The sequence below is a fragment of the Nyctereutes procyonoides genome, unplaced genomic scaffold (genome assembly GCF_905146905.1).
Source record: "Nyctereutes procyonoides isolate TBG_1078 unplaced genomic scaffold, NYPRO_anot_genome, whole genome shotgun sequence".
NCBI classification, from domain to species: domain Eukaryota; kingdom Metazoa; phylum Chordata; class Mammalia; order Carnivora; family Canidae; genus Nyctereutes; species Nyctereutes procyonoides.
In genome coordinates, this window is record NW_026575043.1 from 3,693,336 (window position 1) to 3,713,674 (window position 20,339).

The following is a 20,339-nucleotide window of genomic DNA, read 5'->3' on the forward strand; positions in this document are numbered from 1 at the left end:
TCCCTCTCTCTCCACTCCTCTGCTCACACACTTGCTCTCAAATAAATAAATAAATCTTTTTTAAAAAAGATTTATTTATTTATTTATGAGAAACACACTCACAGAGAGAGAGGCAGAGACACAGGCAGAGGGAGAAGCAGTCTCCATGCAAGGAGCCTGATGTGGGACTCGATCCCGGGTCTCCAGGATCACACCCTGGGCTGCAGGTGGCACTAAACTGCTGAGCCACCTGGGGCTGCCCTAAATAAATAAATCTTTAAAAAATAATTTAAAAATCTGACCACTGAAGTCATAGTATCCTCTTCTGGTACTTTTCATTTCTTCTTTCAAAGGCTGATCTAGATGCCATAAAGAATTTCCTAAGTCCAGGGAGGATCCTCCAAAGTTTTTAACACATATATTACCTTCTGAGATTAATGGATTGATAAAAAGGCAGAAAATAGGATGGGGGACCACTGTTCATGACCATAGCTGAGCACTTTGAAAAGACTGTGAATCAAGCCTATAAATAGTCTGCCAACTTGATATCCATACAGACATACCTGTATGGACCCCTTCAGAACTGACAAGACTCTGAGGGATTTTCGGGTAAATTCTTACTTATTCCCTTGAAATGGCCAAGGGGAAACTAAAATTAAAATTAATAAAAAAACCTTGCTAAATTCTGGTAAGTGCCTTAGCTATACTCTCCACTTTAAAACCCACTCGATACCTGTAGTAGAATCCTGGAAAAAGCAGGAGCTGGCTCAAAGTAAGGTTTATACCAGGGTCAGCTCTCTCAGATCTCTGTAGTGCCCTACAGAAAAATAAAAATGAGATATCTTTTGCATCATCTCTAGGAATCCTCTTGAGCCCAAGGAGTCATTCGGTGCTACCAGAAATATGTTTGTCCTTACTAAAAACTTCCTAAAAGAACATTCCTTCACTGTCTCTTTGAGATACAAATGTTCTACAAACTTCAGTGAGGTATTCTTTTTTTTTTTTTTTTTAAGGTTTATTTATTTGAGGGAGAGAGAGAATGAGATGGAGAGAGAGAGGCCGCATGTGCAGGATCTGGAGAGGCAGAGGGAGAGGGAGAGAGAATCTCAAGCCAGACCCCCTCACAGAGCACGAAGCCCCACAACATGCAGCTCAGTCTCAGGACCCCTAAGATCACCACCTGAGCCCAAATCTAGAGTCGGAAGCTTAGACTGAGCATCCCAGGTACCCTTGGTGAGGTAATGTTTATCAGAAGAATAAAAGAGGGAAAGGTCATTTGAAATTTGGGTCAATGAAAAATCACGTGATTTCTCTACAAATATTGATAGAGAAAGTTTTAGCCATCTGAGCAGATAAACTTATCCAAAATAAAAATCCAAAGGATTTTTCATTGCCCTAAATTTCAAAAGACCTTTCTACCTTTTTACTTCATGGTGAGTGAATGTATATTATCCTGTCACATAGCTAATATTTATTTATATATATATATGTATTCATTCACACATTTTTTAAAAAGATGTTATTTATTTATTCATGAGAGACACACACAGAGAGAGAGGCAGAGACATAGGCAGAGGGAGAAGCAGGCTCTCTGCGGGGAGCACCATGCGGGACTCAAACCCCCCATCCCCAGACTCCGGGATCATGCCCTGAGCGGAAGCCAAATGCTCAACATTGAACTACCCAGGCGTTTCTCATTTATTTTTAAGTAGGCTCCATGCCCGGCTGAGATCAAGAATCATATGCTCTACTGATTGAGCCAGCCAGATGCCCAATAATGGCTAAATTTTTAAAACAAAACATACGGGATGCTGGGTGGCTCAGTGGTTAAGTGTCTGCCTTCAGCCCAGGACATGATCCTGGAGTCCTGGGATCAAGTCCCACATCGGACTCCCAGCATGGAGCATGCTTCTCCCTCTGCCTAGGTCTCTGCCTCTGTCTGTGTCTCTCATGAATAAATAAATAAAATATTTAAAAAACACATACGAAGTCTCTGCTTCTGTCTTTATGCTTATATGTATCTTTGCACGTGTATGTCATAAATGTGTGGTAGTTTCTATCTCTGGATGGCAATGCCCAAATTAATTTGTAGAAGAGTTTTATTTAAGTGGCTTAAACAAACACTTATATAAATTTTTTATCTTATTTTATTTATTTGACGGAGAGTGAGGAAGCAAGTAGGGGCAGATGTAGGCAGAGGGAGAGAGAAGCAGGCTTCCCCCAAAGCAGGGAGCCCGATGTGGGGCTCGATCCCAGGGCCCAGGGATCATGACCTGAGCCAAAGGCAGACACTTAACCAGCTGAGCCACCCGGATGCCCCTACACTTATATAAATTAAATTAAATATAATAGAAACTAACTCAAATGTTTTTCAGGTTTATATGAACTAGGAAATATTTAATATAAAAGCTAGTTTATGTTTGTTGGTTTCTTGAAAGCAGACATATCTTTGGAGGTAACAGCAATAGAATTCCAGCTGGGTTTACTAATCATCTAGCCAACCTGTGACATCTCTGTTAACAAATTCCATCAGCTAGAAAAATAACCCAGGATGATGACTGATGTTGTCTAGTATCTAATAAAGTTTTTGTAGGTAATGTAAACATAGTTTGTTAAGAACAAGTAAGTTAAATAGATGTAAATCAGGTAAAAAGGTTTTAGGTGCATTTTTAAAACAGTTTCTCCAAATTTTTTTGTAACCTGAAGCCTTAAAGTTTTGCTAAGTGATGAATTAAGTTGAATTTATCGACCATCCAGATCACTTCCTAATAAGGTAAAATACTGAAACATTAACTACAGAACACAGGTTTATCCATTTTTTCTTCCTTTCATGGAGGATTAAAGGTATTTTGGTCTATTACTAAGTAAATTTTATCCCACACTAAGAAATTTTCTATGAGAAAGCCCATGTTTCTAGAAGTTATAAAGCAAAGAACAGGATGCTAATGTAAAAGTTAGTAATTGCTTTCTTCATTTTCATGAAAAATTTAGAGAAAAGGGTTAAAAAGATACATGATTAAAATTAGAAGCTACTTAGGAGTATTACTAGAAATAAAAGGGCAGGGAATTTTATCTGTGATCAGGACTAAGATTAGAATGAATCTAATTAAATGAGTTTTAATATCTTAAGTAAAATTAGTGCAAAATTAGAATTTGATTTTTTCTTTGTTGAAAGGACAAAGGTTTCTTAGATGACTGGCTTGCTCTTGATAAGAGATTATGAAAGGTTTTCCTTTACATTTCTCAGTAATCTGCCTAGAAGAAACAAAGATCTTGTATCTTGTCAAAATAATTTCCTGATCAGGTGTTTCGGTTACATAAGAAAGCCAAATCCTCTCTATTAAAAGAGGTAAGGTGTTTTTGTTTTTAATTTTCTGTATTTGCCTAGGAATCGTTTAATTGCTACTATGGTAAATGGATTACTAAGTATTACTTCACTTAATATTTGAATGTGTTTTAAAACCTTTTGACATTTTCTGACAAACTTTCAAATATCAAGTTCTCAATCCTTTTGGCCTCAATTTTTTTTTAAGATTTTACTTATTTATTCATGAAAGACAGAAAGAGAGAGAGAGAGAGGCAGAGACACAGGCAGAGGGAGAAGCAGGCTCCACAGGGAGCCCAATTTGGGACTCAATCTCTGGGCCCCGGGATCACACCCTGAGCCTAAGTCCGACACCCAACTGCTAAGCCACCCAGGCATCCCTTTTTTACCTCAAATTAACTCAGATTTTCCAGTGTCCCTGGAAAATCATGCCAAAAAATTATTCTTCCTCTTTATAGAAGGGAGATGTTAACTAATTAGGCTTATTTGATGTGTTAAATGGCATGGGAAGTATTACTAAATCCTAACTAATACTAAGCTTTCTTTATGTTGTATTTGTATACAAGCGTTCTAGAAATTTTATGAAATTCTTGGGGTACCTGGGTGGCTCAGTTGTTTGAGCGAGTTGTTTGAGCAATAGACTCCTGATTTTGGCTCAGGTCGTGATCTCTCAGGGTCATGAGATCCAGCCCCGCCCAGGGTTCTGCTTTGAGATAGAGTGTGCTTAGGATTCTGATGACCTCTCCCTTTGCCCTTCCACCCTTACCCCTCCTCCCCTGTTCTTGCAAGCTCTATTTTTTTTTTTTTAAGATTTTGTTTATTTATTCATGAGAGACAGTGAGAGAGAGGCAGAGACACAGGCAGAGGGAGAAGCAGGGAGCCCAACACAGGACCCCAGGACTCCAGGATCACGCCCTGAGCTGAAGGCAGATGCTCAACCACTGAGCCACCCAAGTGACCCAAGCGCTCTCTCTTTAAAAAATTTTTTTAAAAAAAGCAAAAACTTAAAAAAAAAAGATAAACATAGACTTAGCATATAACCCAGCCATTCAACCTCTAAGTTTACTCAATAGGAACAAAAATATCTGTACATAGAAAGACACATAGCATTATTCATAAAATAAACTGAATAGGACACAGTCAAGAAATTTGAAACAAATCCAGATTAAATTTGTAGAGGATAAACGATGTTTCCTACAGTTTTGTTTTCAAGTGGGCAAGACCAGACTTTTGATAAGTTGTTTTAGAGTAGTTAGAGTAGAAAAAAGAAAGGAGGCATCTGAGACTCTTGTTGACCAAGCCAGGCTGTGAACTGAAGGCTGAAATGGGGGGCGAGGGTGCCCATGGCTTCCGTGGGGGATCCAGGTTCTCTGGGTGGGGTGTGTCAGGGAGGACCTGCATACTGATAGCTCAGCGAGGAGCTCTCTCTGGAGCTCATGGAGGCAGGGCCCAAGGGTGAGTGGAGACCTGGCATTCCCATCCAACCCAGAGAGGCCACATAGTGGGAAAGCAAGTGGTCTGCACAGGAGGCACGAGGGCAGTCATCATCCCATCAGCCATGACCTGGTGGCTGTGAACCCTTGGAGAGGCACTCTAATGTTTCCTACCACTGTCTGTAGACCATTTTTTATTTCATCTTGGTAGTAGTTTTTCAAGACTCTCAAACTAAAAAATCTGGTTTATCTTGTGGAGTTTACAGAGGCTGTGGGGTCTCTTGATCGGATGGGTGAGGGAGGGGGCCACCAAATGGGCAAGCTGATATAGGCTGGAGGCCGGTGGCATGGTTGGTGGAGGAACTCACCCAGGGCAGAACAAAGGAGATAGTAGTGTATTGAATACACTGCAAGGGAGCAGCAGGCAGGATGGCAAAGCAGAGAGGACTGCCATGAGGCAGTGGTGGGGGCTGGTTATGTGGGAAGGTGAGGACATGGGGGATGCATGCAGTGTTCCCCATTTGGTATGTGTGTTTGGGTGTAAGTAGCCCATTGGTCATCTAGGGCTTATGGATATCAGCCGACAGGGGTTTGGGGTGACTGTGAGTCCTGCTACCTTTCTCAGGTTTCTGATGGTCAAGTTGCTTGCCCCAAAGCAGCCTCTACAGAGGTTCCACTATAATATGTTGCAAACACCTGTTCTGGAGCTCTGGTTTGCAGGGATTCTGAACCTCATAGTGTTCTCAGCACAGATGCAGTGAGGTCTCCTATATCAGCATGCACTTTACAAACCTTGATGTCTGAAACCTCAAAGAAACCAAGCATCTTAAAATTATGGTAGACGCTGTAGGGGTTCAGATTGTCATCCCCAAACACGGCACCTAAGAAGCAGCGGTGCAGGAAGGATAATCTGCTTTTGTCCCCTGGAAAGCAGGAGAGCAGTCTCTCATGTGAAAGGTAGCCTCCCTGTACCTGGAGGGGATTTAGGGGAGGCATGTCACCAGAGACAGGGATTTGGGGGAGAGGAGACTATATAACCTTGTTACTTCTTCACCACTAACTATCAGAAGTTCAAACCCCTTTGTCTTATCAATTCTTCACAAATCTATTGTTTCTTTGTCTAAAATATATTAAATATTTTGTTTTGGTCATTCCTCTGCATCTCCTATCTTTATGGAGCACCTGCACATACATTTGTATACACATAATTAAATTTGTTTTTCTTCTGTTAATCTGCCTTTTTATTTGGAGAGTGGTGGTCTCAGCCAAAGAACTAGAAGGGCAGAAGAAAAATTATTTTTCCTTTCCTATAACCCACTACCAGGTGTTTTTTTTTTTTTTAAGATTTTATTTATTCACGAAAGACAGAGGGGGGGGGTAGAGATGTAGGCAGAGGGAGAAGGAGGCTCTAGGCAGGGAGCCTGATGTGGGACTCAATCCTGAGACCCTGAGACCGCGGATCACACCCTGCGCCAGGGGCAGGTGCTCAACCTCTGAGCCATCCAGGCATCCCCTGATTTACATTTCACTTATAGCTTTCTTTCTATGGATTTCTCATGGCACCTTCCCCCTTGGGTCTTCTTTGTCCTGAGCATGACTTTTACTCACCTGGCCCACTGGCAGATGAGGCTCAGAAGAGCATTTTATTATCATTTTATGAGACTTTCCTCTATGGCACAGAATACTCAATTTAAAAACTTAAAGTTGGCTGTGGTGCTTAGGCAGCCCAGTCTGTTAAATGTCTGACTCTTGATTTTGGCTCAGGTTTTGATCTCAGGGTTGTGGGATCAAGCTCTGCATCAGGCTCTGAGCTGACCATGGAGCTTGCTTGGGATTCTCTCCACATCTCTCTCTGCCCCGACTCCACCTCAAATAAAGAAATAAATCTTTAAAAAACAAAACAAAACAAAACAAAAACACTAAGTTGGCTGTTACTCTAACTTCCTGTTACAATATATACTCAGTAGAGGGTACAAATAGATATCATTTACTCTAGAAGCCTGGTTGTTGAATTATCTGATTGATTCAGTTTTTGTCTTATTTACTAGTTTGGGGGCTTACTACGGTTATTTTCTCTTTTCATCTCAAGTGATGGCATGTGTATGTTCACTTATAATTGTCCAACCTACAATTTTCTTACTTTTTTTCTTTTTAAGATTTTATTTATTTATTTATTTATTTATTTATTTATTTATTTATTTATTTATTTATTTATTTATTCATGAGAGACAGAGAGGCAGAGACATAGGCAGAGGAGAAGCAGGCTTCCTCCAGGGAGCCTGATACAGGACTCAATCCCAGGACCCTGGGATCACAACCTGAGCTGAAGGCAGACACTCAACCAATGAGCCACCCAGGTGCCCCGTTTTCTTAAATTTTTAATGGGTAGCAGAGAGATTATTTTAGAGAAGTGGTCTTGGGGCACCTGGGTGGCTTAGTTAAGTGTCCAGCTCGTGGTTTTAGCTCAGGTCATGATCTCAGGGTTCTGGAGTCCAGGCCTGCCTCAGGCTCTGTGCTCAGTGTGGAATCTGCTTAAGATTCTCTCTCCTTCTTCTGCACCCCCAACACTCATGTGTGTGTGCACATGCTCTCTCTCTCTCATAAATAAATAAATCTTAAGAAAAGAGAGAGATGGTCCAGACTTCTAGTGTTTTGTGATACTAGATATGAGTTTTTTTTTTTTTTTAAGATTTTCATTATTTATTCATGAAAGACACATAGAGAAGGGCAGAGACACAGGCAGAGGAAGAAGCGGCCTCCTTGCAAAGCACCTGATGTGGGACTCAATCCCGGGACTCTGGGATCACTCCCTGAGTCGAAGGCAGACGCTCAATTGGTAAGCCACCCAAGCGTCCCTAGATACGGTATTTTGAATGCCACAAATCTCATTTATGTAAAAGATCAGTGACATTGTGTTGCTCAAAGAGGTCAACCATTTTTTGCTTTTTTTTTTTTTTTGGTAACAATGTGTTTTTGTGATTGATCTCCTAGGGTCTCATGCTGTCCTATGATCCTCCAGCCAGACTGGAGTTCAGCCCAGCCTCCACAGAGGAGAACCCACCTCTCACAGTCCCCACGTGGCGCCCAGAGCATGGTGCCATGACCCTTCCCACTAGCCTCGTCCCTGCTGAGCCTACCCTATCCCAGCAACCTGAATCTCCGCCCACTGCTCCTGGGACAGGTAACTATAAGAACAGTATAGCTGGGAGAAAAGTACAAATCATGCTATGGAGTAGAGTAGCTACAACTTTATAAAGTTTGCTCATTCCCTCCAGGCACATCTTCAAGCCTCTCCCCAGTGCTAGAAATGGTGCTCCACACCAGGAATGAATAGATGAACAGACATTGTCTTTTCCCTCAGTGATCTGTAGTGCAGGAAATAAGAATAACAGGGTTTTCGTATCATGTGGTAAGTGCTGGGACAGGCTGCTGTGGGAGTGGAGGGAGAAACCCAGCTTGACCTTTGAAGGCCAGGAAAGCCTTTCCAGAGTGATAATGCCAGGATACAGCAAGCCAATTAAAAATGGGGGTCGGTGTGTTGTTCAGGTCAAGGCAGCACAGTGTGTAATAACCATAATGATAATTCTGTTCAGTGAACACTTACTGAGTACAGGGCTCAGCATTTCCCAGCCATCACCTCATCCACTGCCTGTGCAAGAGAACAGAAGTACTAGGGCTTGTGTGACGTTTTGGGAGAGCTGTTAGGAAGTCAGTGTGGCTGGAACAAATCATGTGAGTGAGAGGGAAAGTATGGATCTAGAGTGGTAAGCAGGACAAGATTTTGAAAGATCTGCAGTCTGTGCTAAGGAGTTTATGCTTTATTGGGTAAGTATAGAGAATCTCTGAATGATTTTATTTTTAAAGATTTTATTTATTTATTCATGAGAGACACACAGAGAGGCAGAGACACAGGTAGAGGGAGAAGTAGGTTACCTGTGGGGAACCCAGTGTGGGACTTGATCCCAGGACCCCAGGATCATGCCCTGAGCCAAAGGCAGACACTCAACCCCTGAGCTACCCAGGTGCCCCTCTCTGAATGATTTTAAGCAGGAAAACAAACTGATCAGATGTGTTTTCAAGAAAATAATATGGAGTTGAGTGGAGACAAGAAGATCCATAAGGACTAGAGGGAGTGGTTGCAAGGATGGAGAGAAATAACATTCAAGAGATGTCTGGGGGCTGGAATCATTAGGATTTGATGAATGGCTCAATGGCAGGATGAAAGACAGGGGACTCTGAGATAGATGAGTGTGTGGGACTGGACATTAGATGACCAATGGGCTGAATGAAGATAAAGGATCGGGAGTCATCAGCATAGAGGTGATAAGTGAGGGTGTAGGGCACACATGGGACCTTCCAGGGAGGGCAATGGGTGAGCTGGGGAGAGGCCTCAGGAGGATCATTGGGAACGTCTTAACATAAGGAGCTGGGAGACCCAAAGGAACTTATGGGGCAGGCTGAGTGGCCTTGCCAGAGAGGAGGGCATCAAGAGGAGGCATGCACTGAGGGACAGAAAGAATACTTCCAGGTAGAAAGATGTCATGAAGGAACCCAGGGGTTGCAGAGATCATGACAGGCACTGATGAGCTCCCATTAGGTTTACTAATAAAGGAGGTACTAGAGACCTTGTTTCCAAAGCCATTCTGTGGTTGACATGCTTTGGGGATAGCCCTCTCTGCCTTGTTCAATTACTTTTACCCTAAGCATGAGTACAGAGAAAGGTAATGGCAGAAGAGAACTGTGTGGTATTTTGGAAAGGAAACCAGCCTGGGATATAGGATCCTTGGGTTCTAATAGGACCTACTGCATGGAATTAGTAGAAGGTTAGATGAAGTAATCATTTTTTAACGTCCTTAGAACCGAGCCTGGCATAGTGTCATCTGCTATGTGTGTTTGTTGAAATCAATACATTTAAATTAATTAAATATTGGTGGGTCTATTTTTGCTAATTATTAATATAACTTTGAACAATTATTTGGCCTTTCTGAGCTCAGTTGCCTCATCTGAACCTTGTTCTGAGTGCTGATTTAGCAGAAAAGTGCTTTTGATGAGAGTGAATGTCTCCACCACCTGAGTTAAAATCACCTTTTTATGGAGGTTGACTGGGTTCTCTCTTGGAAAGGCTCTAGGAGCGAGGCCATCAGTGGTAATTCACGAGGCTGCTAACAGAACTGAATGGTGTGTGACTAATGATACAGAAACACTTAGGATGAAATGATAGGTTGGGACCAGTGTCCCCTCTGCGTCCACGGTTACTGACTTTCAGGGCACAGAGTCCATGGAAGTAATGGGAAAGAGGAGCCAGAGAGGCCAAGGAGGCCCCTGCAGGTGGTCCAGGAAGGCTCTGGAAGGACAGGGTACTGAAAGGAGAGGATCAGTTGTAAGTGAGCCACATGGCCCCCTGACACCTCCAAGTAGCCGAGACCTCTGAGGAGCACTCTGCTTTAAGACAAAACAGAATGGGAGCTCTTCAGTGCTTTTCTCTGTGTGATATCTGTGTGATATCTTGACATATCTCAATTGTATTTTATAAGTGAAACTAATGTCCAGTTACATCATGCCAATTGAATAATACATCAGTGTTCTGCTGCTTACAGAGGAGGTAAATGAACCTTGTTCTGAGTGCTGATATAGTGGATAAGTGCTTTTGATGAGAGTGAATGTCTCCGCTGCCTGAGTTAAAATCGCCTTTTTTATGGAGGTTGACTGGGTTTTCTCTTGGAAAGGTTCCAGGAGCGAGGCCATCAGTGGTGATTCACGAGGCTGCTAACAGAACTGAGTGGTATGTGACTAATGATACAGAAACACTTAGGATTACACTCAATTTTTTAATGAAAGTAGCACATACCACGGAGTCAGGCAATGATGGTAAGAGAAAGAAGAGGCTCAACTTATAGTACCCGACCTGTTCTTCCAAAAACCTTATTACCCAACACTGTGCTCAGTCAATCCAAATTGCGATTTTCTTCCCTTTGTCAACTCACACAGATGACTTAAAATTTATGAAATTTGCCCTGCAGCATAATATGGGTCGTGGTAGGTTACTAGCCAGAGGAAAGAAGTGTCTTAGATAAAATCAGAGGGAGGAGAACTACTATAAAGAGAGATGTTATTTTGTCTTATCTAAAAACAAATCTATCACGGGGCAGTAATATAATAGCATCATTGTGTGTAAAGGACTGTACTATGTCTAATCAACTCATAGCACAAGAGCTCGTGGTGTCTGCTGGAGATAACCTGATACTGACTTTACCTGAAAATGAAGTGGAGCTGAAGGCTTTTGTTGTGTCAGCCCTACCTGCAGGTAAGGGTTTGGTTTTCCTTTGTGACACCAGAGGCCAGGTAGCTGGGTTGCTCTTCACCAGTCTTTGCTGGTTATTTACTGCACAGGTTCACTTGAACAACACTGTGTGAAGTCCTCACTGAAGGGTCGGGAGTGGTGGCGAGGCTTTGGTGGTCCTAAGCCTTAAACCTCACTGAAGTAGTCCAAACTAGAGGAAGAGTATGGGAAATGAAATACAGGACATATCCTGTAATTGGTCAGGACGGAAGGTCATGCATTTCTGAGGATGCAAAGCAAGGGATGTGTTAGAGCTGGAGAGGTTTCCACATTCCAGAGTTTGACCTGTGGTCACCCAGAAGGCGTGGGAAGATTTTACCCTGAGGAGAGAGGGCGTGGGGCATGTGCCCCAAGCTCTGTTTACAGATGTTCTGGTGTTGACAGCGGGGCTCTGAGGTTCTCAGGATGCCTCGCACCAGCTCTTCGAAATATGTTGCTCAAAATGCCCTTTCTTTTTTTTTTTTTAACTTATTTTTTTTGTATATTTTTTTATTGGAGTTCGATTTCCCAACATATAGTATAACACCCAGTGCTCATTCAAAATGCCCTTTCTTCTGCTTGTCCAGAAGCAAACATTTGAGTTCTTCCCCTGAGCAGCCAAAGGCATTTTTTCCTAAAGTATATTCGTTCTTAAAATGTTGAATGTTTCTCGTTCAGGTTAATTCCCTCATTTGCTTTCCCCTCTATCACCTATGGGTCGACATTTCAGCAGAGATGATATTTGGCATTTGCCTTTAATCCTGTTAGTTGAGGCACTCCACACCTGAATTAGTAGCATCTCATGGTAGGAGACATTCTCGTCTTCGTTCAGAGGTTTAACCCGTTTTTGTGTCCTTAAAGAAACCCCCGCAACAGATGAAATGTATGGAAATCTCCTTGCCTTTTATTAAAAGGAGAAAAAAGAACAATGGATTATACTGTAGTTGAAATTTATATGTAAATATATAGTCAGCCTGAAAGGAAAGTCATCAAATGGTAAATTTAAGAGCAGGGAGATGGTTTTCTTTTCTTTTCTTTCTTTCTTTTTTTTTTTTTTTCAGTTTCTACATTTCATGAGTTTTTCCATAAGCTGTGTGTTTTTCTAATAAAACAAATTTTACGTTAAAAGGATAGAGAAATCTCACAGTTCTTTACCTGGATGACAGTTGAAAGCAGAGTTCAGAATATCTCAGCTGTCCCTTCTGCTGGGGTCAGGGCTGTCATCCTCTTCCATCTGCCCAGATTGTTAAAACAACCTTTCCAAATTTATGATTACTCATATTTCTTTTTTGCTCTCAGAAACCGCATACAGCTATGAATGGAGTTTAATGCGCCACCCTGAAGACTACCGAGATGAAATAAAAGAAAGGCACATGCAAACTCTTAATCTCTCTCAAGTAAGTAACTGCAGACTGATTGTCTCGGACAGCACATCATAGAATTCAGCTAACACTTTAGCTGTTGAGCCCTGAAATCTGTTTTATGACTAAGATCAGAAGAAGGTTATAAATGAATAAAGTTTCAACCATAGTTTCAACCATGTAGACAGGCAAATGTTGAAAGAAGGAAACTTTCAGATAGCTTTTCTTTATTTTAATTACTTGGCTTATCAGCTTGGATAAAGGAGACTGGTTGCCCAAGGGTTTCTGTGGTGAGGTTGCAAAGCCTGTGTTCTAAGTCCCATTGTCTTTTTAGTGGTAGAGACGTTCTGGTTACGTCTGCTTCTCAAGCAAGTAGGCATATTTCTAGAGCTGCCAGTAATTCCGTTCCAGCTCACAAATGCTTTGGCTATCAGATACTGCTCCAAGAGGGAAGCCCCTCAAACACGTCCCCTTCCTGGATCATAAGGATCAAGAAACTGACTTAGCTACTAGGGATCTGGTTTCCCACCTGATGATCATTTTGTCTTTGGTCCTGAGACCACACAGCCATGGGTGCAGCGCGAGCTCCTACAACCACCGTGCTCCGCTTCTCTGAGTGCCAGACCACTGACAGCCAATTTATGGACTGCTACCCTCAGCAGGTCCACCCCACTTATGTGGTCCGTGAGCATCTGTGACAAGGCTGTGGGCTTTTTGGGGTGATTTCCAGTGTGCCAGGGCCCTGGCTTCAAACACGTGGCAATGTCTGCACAGCTCCAGATGAGACCTTCTCCTAAGACCCTTTGCTGTGCTTAGTTCAGGAGAACGGTTTCTGGAAGATTTTAGGACTTTCTAGGCAATGGACCTATCATGTCCTTAGCATGTTTACCCCTGAAACTTTTCTTTATGTTGCAGTTGTCAGCGGGACTTTATGCCTTCAAAGTAGCAGTTTCTAGTGAGAATGCCTTTGGAGAAGGATTTGTCAATGTCACTGTTAAGCCAGGTAAGCCTGTGTGAGAGAATGGCCTTGTGTTGTATGGGTTTACATCTGTTTTTGGTGCCAGAATGATATTGTATCTTTTATTTTTATGTTTGGCTCTACTCTAGAGAAAATATGCAGTGATTATGCCTCCCCCCACCCCTTTCTGCATTCTGTGTAATTCTTAGTACTTGCTCAATGCTGCTATTTAAGGGTACCAGGTCAGGGGGTAGCCATGTGCCAACCTCTGCTCCCGTCACTACTCCATCTCCCTTCCCCTCGCCTCAGTCTCCCCTTCCATGGGTGCTGGGGAATGTATGCATTGGGCTTGCAGGCTGCCACTAGCCCACAGGCCAGTGCGTTTATAGGAATTAGAAGCAGGGGGCCCTTTGTCATTTGGGTGGCCACAACCTGTCCAGTTGGAGGCAGGCCTCCTCTGTGCCAGCGCTTCCTCCCAGCTGTTACCTCTGAGGCTCCACGCTCCCTTTCAGCACATTCTGCCCGAGTGTTATTCCAGCCAGAGTTCAGTGTGGGTAGTAGGGGGTGCCTGCGTCAAAGATTTCAGACCCAGCTGTCCATGGCAGGAGCTGGAAGTGTGCTCCTCTGCTCTGTGTCTGCAGTTCCTGCTCAGGCTACGTGAGGAAGCCCTGGTTATTAGTACACACTAATACTAATACATACATACTAATCCCCTGGGCTGGGACTTGCCTGCCAAGATGTAAATCTGCAGACAGGCTCCTCAACCTTCATAGGAAGGTTCTGAAACTGTTGGAGGTAGTCTCCACAGCGGAGGCCTATAGGATAAACGCCTTCTTGACAGGATGGTTTATTACCAACTTATTTTTTTATTTTTTTTTTATTTTTATTTTTTTTTTTATAAATTAATTTTATTGGTTGGTATGTTTCAATTTAACAACTTACAGAATAACACCCAGTGCTTCAATCCGTCAAGTGTCCCCCTCAGTGCCCGTCACCCATTCACCCCCACCCCCGCCCTCCTCCCCCTCCACCAACCCTAGTTCATTTCCAGAGTTTGAGTCTTATGTCTGTCTCCCTTTCTGATCTTCTCTCACACATTTTTCTCCCTTCCCTTATATTCCCTTTCACTATTTTTCATATTCCCCAAATGAATGAGAACATTACACTGTCCTTCTCCGGTTCTGTGGCCAAGTTCAAAAAGGTGTGTTGCCTGAGTTCTCCTCTGGGTTTTTGATGGAATCCTAGTCTACATTTAGATCTTTCATTCTAATTTTGAGTTATCTTGTGTGTATGGTGCACGAGAGTGGTCCTGTTTCATTATTCCTGCATGTGGAGGTTCCAATTTTTCCAGGCCCATTTTATGGAAGGAGAGTGTCTTCTTCCAGTGGATCGTCTTTCCTCCTTTTATCTTAATATTAGTTGACCATAAAGTTCGGGGTCACTTCTGTGTTCTCTATTCTGTTCCATTGATCTATGTGTCTGTTTTTGTGCCAGTACCACACTGTCTGATGAACACAGCTTTGTAGGTACAACCTGAAATTGGCATTGTGATGCCACCAAGATACGGTTTTCTTTTTTAAAATCCCCTGGCTGTTTGGGGGTTTTTCTGATTCCACACAAATCTTAAAATAATTTGTTCTAAGTCTCTGAAGGAAAGTCCATGGTATATATAGGGATTGCATTATACGTGTACAATTGCCCTGGGTAACACTGACATTTTCACAATATTAATTCTGCCATTCCATGTGCATGAATATTTTTCATATCTTTGTGTCTTCCTCAATTTCTTTCAGAAGTGTTTATAGTTTTTTAGGGTATTTTTGAGAACCATTTGATGGTAAATGGTTCTCTAAACCATATATTTTCAGGTTTGTAGGTGTCCTTCTGTCTAAAATGTGTCTCTTGTAGGACTGCAATTGATGGGTCCTGCTTTTTTTTCCAGTCTGAAAAACCCTGCGCCTTTTGATGGGGTCATTAAGCCATTCTCGTTCAGTGTTTACTATTGACTGATAGAGTTAGTGTCATCATGGATATCCTATTTTTGTCCTGTTTTTGTGGTTTGTTCCACTGAACTTCTTCTTAAAAGGGAGTTTTAAGGAGTCCCCCTTAAATTTCTTGACTGAGCTGTTTGGAGGTACATATTCTTTCAGTTCCTGCCTGTCTTGGACAGCTCTTTATCTTCCTTCCATTCTGAATGGAGAGCCTTGCTGGGATAAAGTATTTTGGTTGCATGTTCTTCTTCATTTAGACCATGAATATATCCTGCCAGCCCTTTCTGGCCTGCCACGTCTCTGTGGAGAGGTCTTGCTGTTACCATTATATTCCCTCCACATGAAAAGTCAGGGACTTCTTGTCTCTTGTGCTTTACAGGATCTTCTCTTTATCTTTGGAATTTGCATGCTTCACTATTAGATGTCGAGGTGGTTGAACACGGTTTTTTATTGATTTTAGGGGGGGGATCTCTCTATTTTCCTGGTCTGAATGCAGTTTCCTTCAGATTGGAAAGTTTTCAGTAGGATTTGTTCAAATACATATTATGGCCCTCTGTCCACTTTGGCGCCCTCGGGAAACCCCAATTAAAACGTAGGTTTTTTCATACTTAGAGTTCATTTATTTGCCTTATCTGTCTTCATGGTTCTTTAATTGTTTATCTCTTTTTTCCTCAGTTTCCCTCTTTGCCATCAATTGTCTTCTATGTCAATCACTCGTTATTCCACCTCGTTAACCCTGTTCGTTAGGACTTCTAGTTTGGATTGCATCTCATTTCAATTGATTTTTATTTTGCCTGATTGGATCTAAATTCTGCAGTCATGAAGTCTCGTGAGTCCTTAATGCTTTTTTTCTAGAGCCACAGTAGTGTAGATTAGTGCTTTCTGAATTGCTTTCTGACATTGAAGTGTAATCCAGATTCTGATAACTCTGTGGGAGGACAGGGCTGTTTCTGATTCTTTCATTTGAGCTGAGGTTTTCCTTCTAGCTCATTTTGCCTCAGTGGCAGAGGGCATAAAACAAGTTGTATTGGGAACACGGGGGAGTATCACTGGTCCGTCTAGCTGGTCTTCTGGGGGAGGGGCCTGCTGTGACTGATTCTCAGGTGTTAGCACGTGGGGAGCTGCTCTTTTTTATGCCCTGCCTGCTGCAGGGCTCAGCGGGGGTTTGTTCACCCCGTGGGCCCCGGGAGGATCAGCCGCAGTTGCTATGGCAACTCTGAAGCCTGGATTCAGCTCAGAGGAAACAACGGGGCTCGGGGATTCCTGGTTATCCGTCTGCAGGGGCCTGGAGGCTACGGGCGGGGGCCGCTGATCTGACTCAGTCGGGGCAGGTGCGTCATCGCGGTCCTGGGCCCTACCGGGCCTCTGCCTGTCCAAGGGGGAGGCGGGATCCTGGGCTGGTGTTCCCGGCGCCCGTGCCTTTTCTGGGGCCTGCGCTGTTGGATTCGCGCTCCCGCCCCGCAGATCCCTCCCTGGAGCCGCTCCCGAGCCCCTCCGAGCTGCTCCGGTCCGGTCCCGCCGTGCGCGCTGCAGCCCTTAGGGAGCTCGGCGCACTTCCTGCGCTCGCAGGTGTCTGTTAGTGTCCCGGGAGCCCGAGGGCCATCCAGCCCTCCTGGGTTGCTCCAACTCCCTGCGAGACCCTTTCGCCCGCACGGGAAGGTTGTTGCAGCTCTGTCCTCCGGGACGGGGCTATAACCAACTTTTAAAAGGCAGGTGCTTTTATCGGGGTTATGATCTGTGCACACCTGACAGGCTCAGTCAGTGTCCCTTTCTCCTGTCACACAGCCAGAAGAGTCAACCTGCCCCCCACGGCTGTTGTGTCTCCCCAGACGCAAGTGCTCACCCTGCCTTTGACGTCCGCCCTCATCGACGGCAGCCGTGGGTATCTGTGGCACTTCAAAGTCTCTCCGCCCCACGTGCTGCAAGGCTTCCTGGTGTTCTTTATGAGGCCAGGAGGGCTTGCACACTCACGCCGATGCCCAGTGTCTCCCTCATTGGGCATGTGGCTCACAGCTTTGTCCAATGTTCATCTTGCCATCGGTTATGTCCCACTTGTCCACAAAACTTCTTTAGGGCCTCGCTATTTGGTTTGGAATTAAAGCAATTCTTAGAGAATTTCCTTTTCATCTAGTATATGTGATGAGCAACTGGAAAATCACTTTAACAAAATGAGGAGGGTTGCCTTCATCGAGGGTTGGTAGTGTTTTGTTAATTTGATCAGAGTTCATTCGTTCTCTTATATGTGGAAGGGGCCCCTGTGTGACTCCAGGCATCCATGCAAACAAGAATAGATGGAAATTGACTACATTGATATAGATAGATATAGACATGTGACAAAGTATGTTCAGTCGCAGTGTGGCTGGTATTTGCGTTTGTGTACATTTAACCACAAAGCTAATACCAGATTCTCTGGAGTAAAGGGTAATTGTCGGTTGCTAATGCTGCTCCATTTTGCAAGTCTGCAAATATACACAAATTATATTGACATCGTTTTTGCCTATTCAAATACAAATATCCACATTTCCCCCTTAACAACATGAAAACAAAGCATATTTTAGATGAAAATATTTACATGGGGAAATGTACCACATTTTGATTTCTCTAATGCAGGATGGCTTAGGACAGGAGTCTGGGATTATTAAGCTGTCACACAAGCTAGTTCTTTAACTGAGTGAGATGCAGCTGACTCTCTTCCAGGTCTCAGTCTCTGTGATTGTATGGAGCATATTTCATTTGCTCTCTTTTTAGCACAGGAAAGGGAAGTTTTCTTGTAGGATACCTTTCTCTAGATTTACACCTTAATGATGAGGGTAGTAAAAGGGGTATGATAAATTATACATAAGCATCTCTCTCTTTTTTTAAAAAAGATTTTATTTATTTATTCATGAGAGACACACAGAGAGAGGTAGGGATGTAGGCAGAAGGAGAAGCAGGCTCCCTGCAGGGGAAGCCTGATGTGGACTCTATCCCAGAACCCCAGGATCACACAGATGCTCAACTGCTGAGCCACCCAGGTGCCCCTTGATTCCTGTTTTTAAAAAAGCAATAGTGCCTGTCACTGTTTTTTAAAATTCACAGCTGAGTGAAAGCAGCCTCACCCAAATCTGGTGGAAATTCAGGAGGAAAATGGTGATGATGGTTTAGGAAGAAGAAAAATCCTCCTGCTAGCACATAATACATCTCCATTGAAATCTATATAATTCCGCAATTTCATGCAAAAACAAATTTAAGCATGAGGACTATAAATTATAAATTTTGTTTTACTGTTCTTGCATTTCATTCTGGTCTCCATGTATTTTTAAATCTCCCTAGAAAGTACAGATGACAATAAAATCGTGAGTTATCATTGGGAAGAAGTTAATGGCCCCTTCCAAGAGGAGAAGACCCCAGCTGATTCCCCCACCTTACGTCTGTCTAACCTGGTTCCAGGAAACTACACTTTCAGGCAAGTGGTTCCCACACCTTTACTGAGCTTTCAATACATAAGTTTTGACTGTTTCCCTAAATTGACGCCAGTACACTAACTACACCGAGCTTTTTACATTTTTACGAAGAGGTCAAGGCCAGTTAGGTTTCCTTTGGGGTTTTGGTTGGCAGCCACTTGAGGTGGATATCCTCATGGATGAACGTGGACTAGAACTGCCTGCTTACTGGGAATATTTTCTTTTGGTCGTCAGGAATGGTATGCCGATGGCCAATCTTTTTGCTGTGTTGTTATGTGAAAGAAATTTTGTATCTTTAAAGTAAGGCAGAGTTGTATGATTTATCTGTTTCTTAATCTTTTTCTCTTCATAACTTTTAAAGATATAACTGGAGCATAATAAACTGTATGTATTTAAGGTAGAACACTTGGTGAATTCTGACGTGTGTATATCAGGAAGACCATCATCACAACCACGATAAACATTTCTGTCAACGCGGAGGTCTCCTCATGCCCCTTGGGTTTCTGCCTGCTTCTCCACTCCTGTCCTCGGGCCACCATGGACTGTATTTGGTCAGTGTAAATACTGTCTAGAATTTTACATAAATGGAATCCTACAGTACGTACTCCTTTTTGCCTGTCTTCTTTCACTCTGCAAAGGATTCTGATTCATCCCTGTTGTCTGTATCGATAGTCTGCTTCTTTTCATTGCAGAGTGCTATTCCAGTGTGGATGTACCACAATTGATTGGTTGATTGATCAGTCTATCTATCCATCCTTCCTTCTGTCCAGTGGGCTTTTTATATCTTTGAACTACTACAAATAAAGCTGCCATTAACATTTATTTTAAGTCTTTGTGTAGACATATATTTTTGTTTTTATGGGGTAAATAAATAGTGGAAAGATCAGGTTCTATGGTGAATTTATGTTTAACATTTTAAGAAATTGCCAAACTTTTTCCTGAGGTGGGTGTACCATTGTACATTCCCTCCTTCAGTATATGACTTCCAGTCTCCACATCCTCACCAATACTTGATATAGTCAGTCCTTTTAATTTTATCTAATTTGATGAGTGGTAGTATCTCATTATGGCTTTAATTTGCCTTTTCCTTTTTTTTTTTTTTAATTTATTTATTCATGAGAGATGCAGAGAGGGTAGCAGAGACACAGGCAGAGGGAGAAGCAGGCTCCATGCACCGGGAGCCAGACGTGGGATTCGATCCTGGGTCTCCAGGATCATGCCCTGGGCCAAAGGCAGGCACCAAACCGCTGCGCCACCCAGGGATCCCAAATTTGCCTTTTCCTGATGACTAATGATATTAAGCATGTTTTCAGGTGCTTATTAGCCATTTATAGAGCTTTCTTCTGAGAAGTATCCTTTTCCTATTTTATTTTGTCGTATTTTTTTTAATGCTCCTTTATTTTTTTAAGTAAACTTCCCCCAACATGGGACTTGAACTCATGACCCCAAGACCAAGGATCTTCCTTCCTTACCACAGCTAAAAAAATAAACTTACCTGGCTCTGCAAGCTTATTTTATTATTAAGAGTAG

The 20,339-nt window shown here is 42.8% G+C and overlaps 1 protein-coding gene across 6 annotated transcripts in view; it reads left to right on the forward strand.

The window, feature by feature from the left end:
- Positions 1-20,339, forward strand: part of KIAA0319 (KIAA0319 ortholog) — a 101,513-nt gene that overhangs the window by 46,178 nt on the left and 34,996 nt on the right. For 5 of the 6 annotated variants that reach the window (XM_055323039.1, XM_055323040.1, XM_055323041.1 and 2 more), the window contains 5 exons: positions 7,729-7,918; positions 10,943-11,041; positions 12,356-12,453; positions 13,333-13,420; positions 18,679-18,811. In XM_055323039.1, coding sequence (XP_055179014.1) covers positions 7,729-7,918; positions 10,943-11,041; positions 12,356-12,453; positions 13,333-13,420; positions 18,679-18,811 — 608 coding nt within the window. Of the gene's footprint in view, positions 1-7,728; positions 7,919-10,942; positions 11,042-12,355; positions 12,454-13,332; positions 13,421-18,678; positions 18,816-19,210; positions 19,361-20,339 lie in introns of those variants that run through there. The other variant, XM_055323045.1, reaches the window with a different exon arrangement.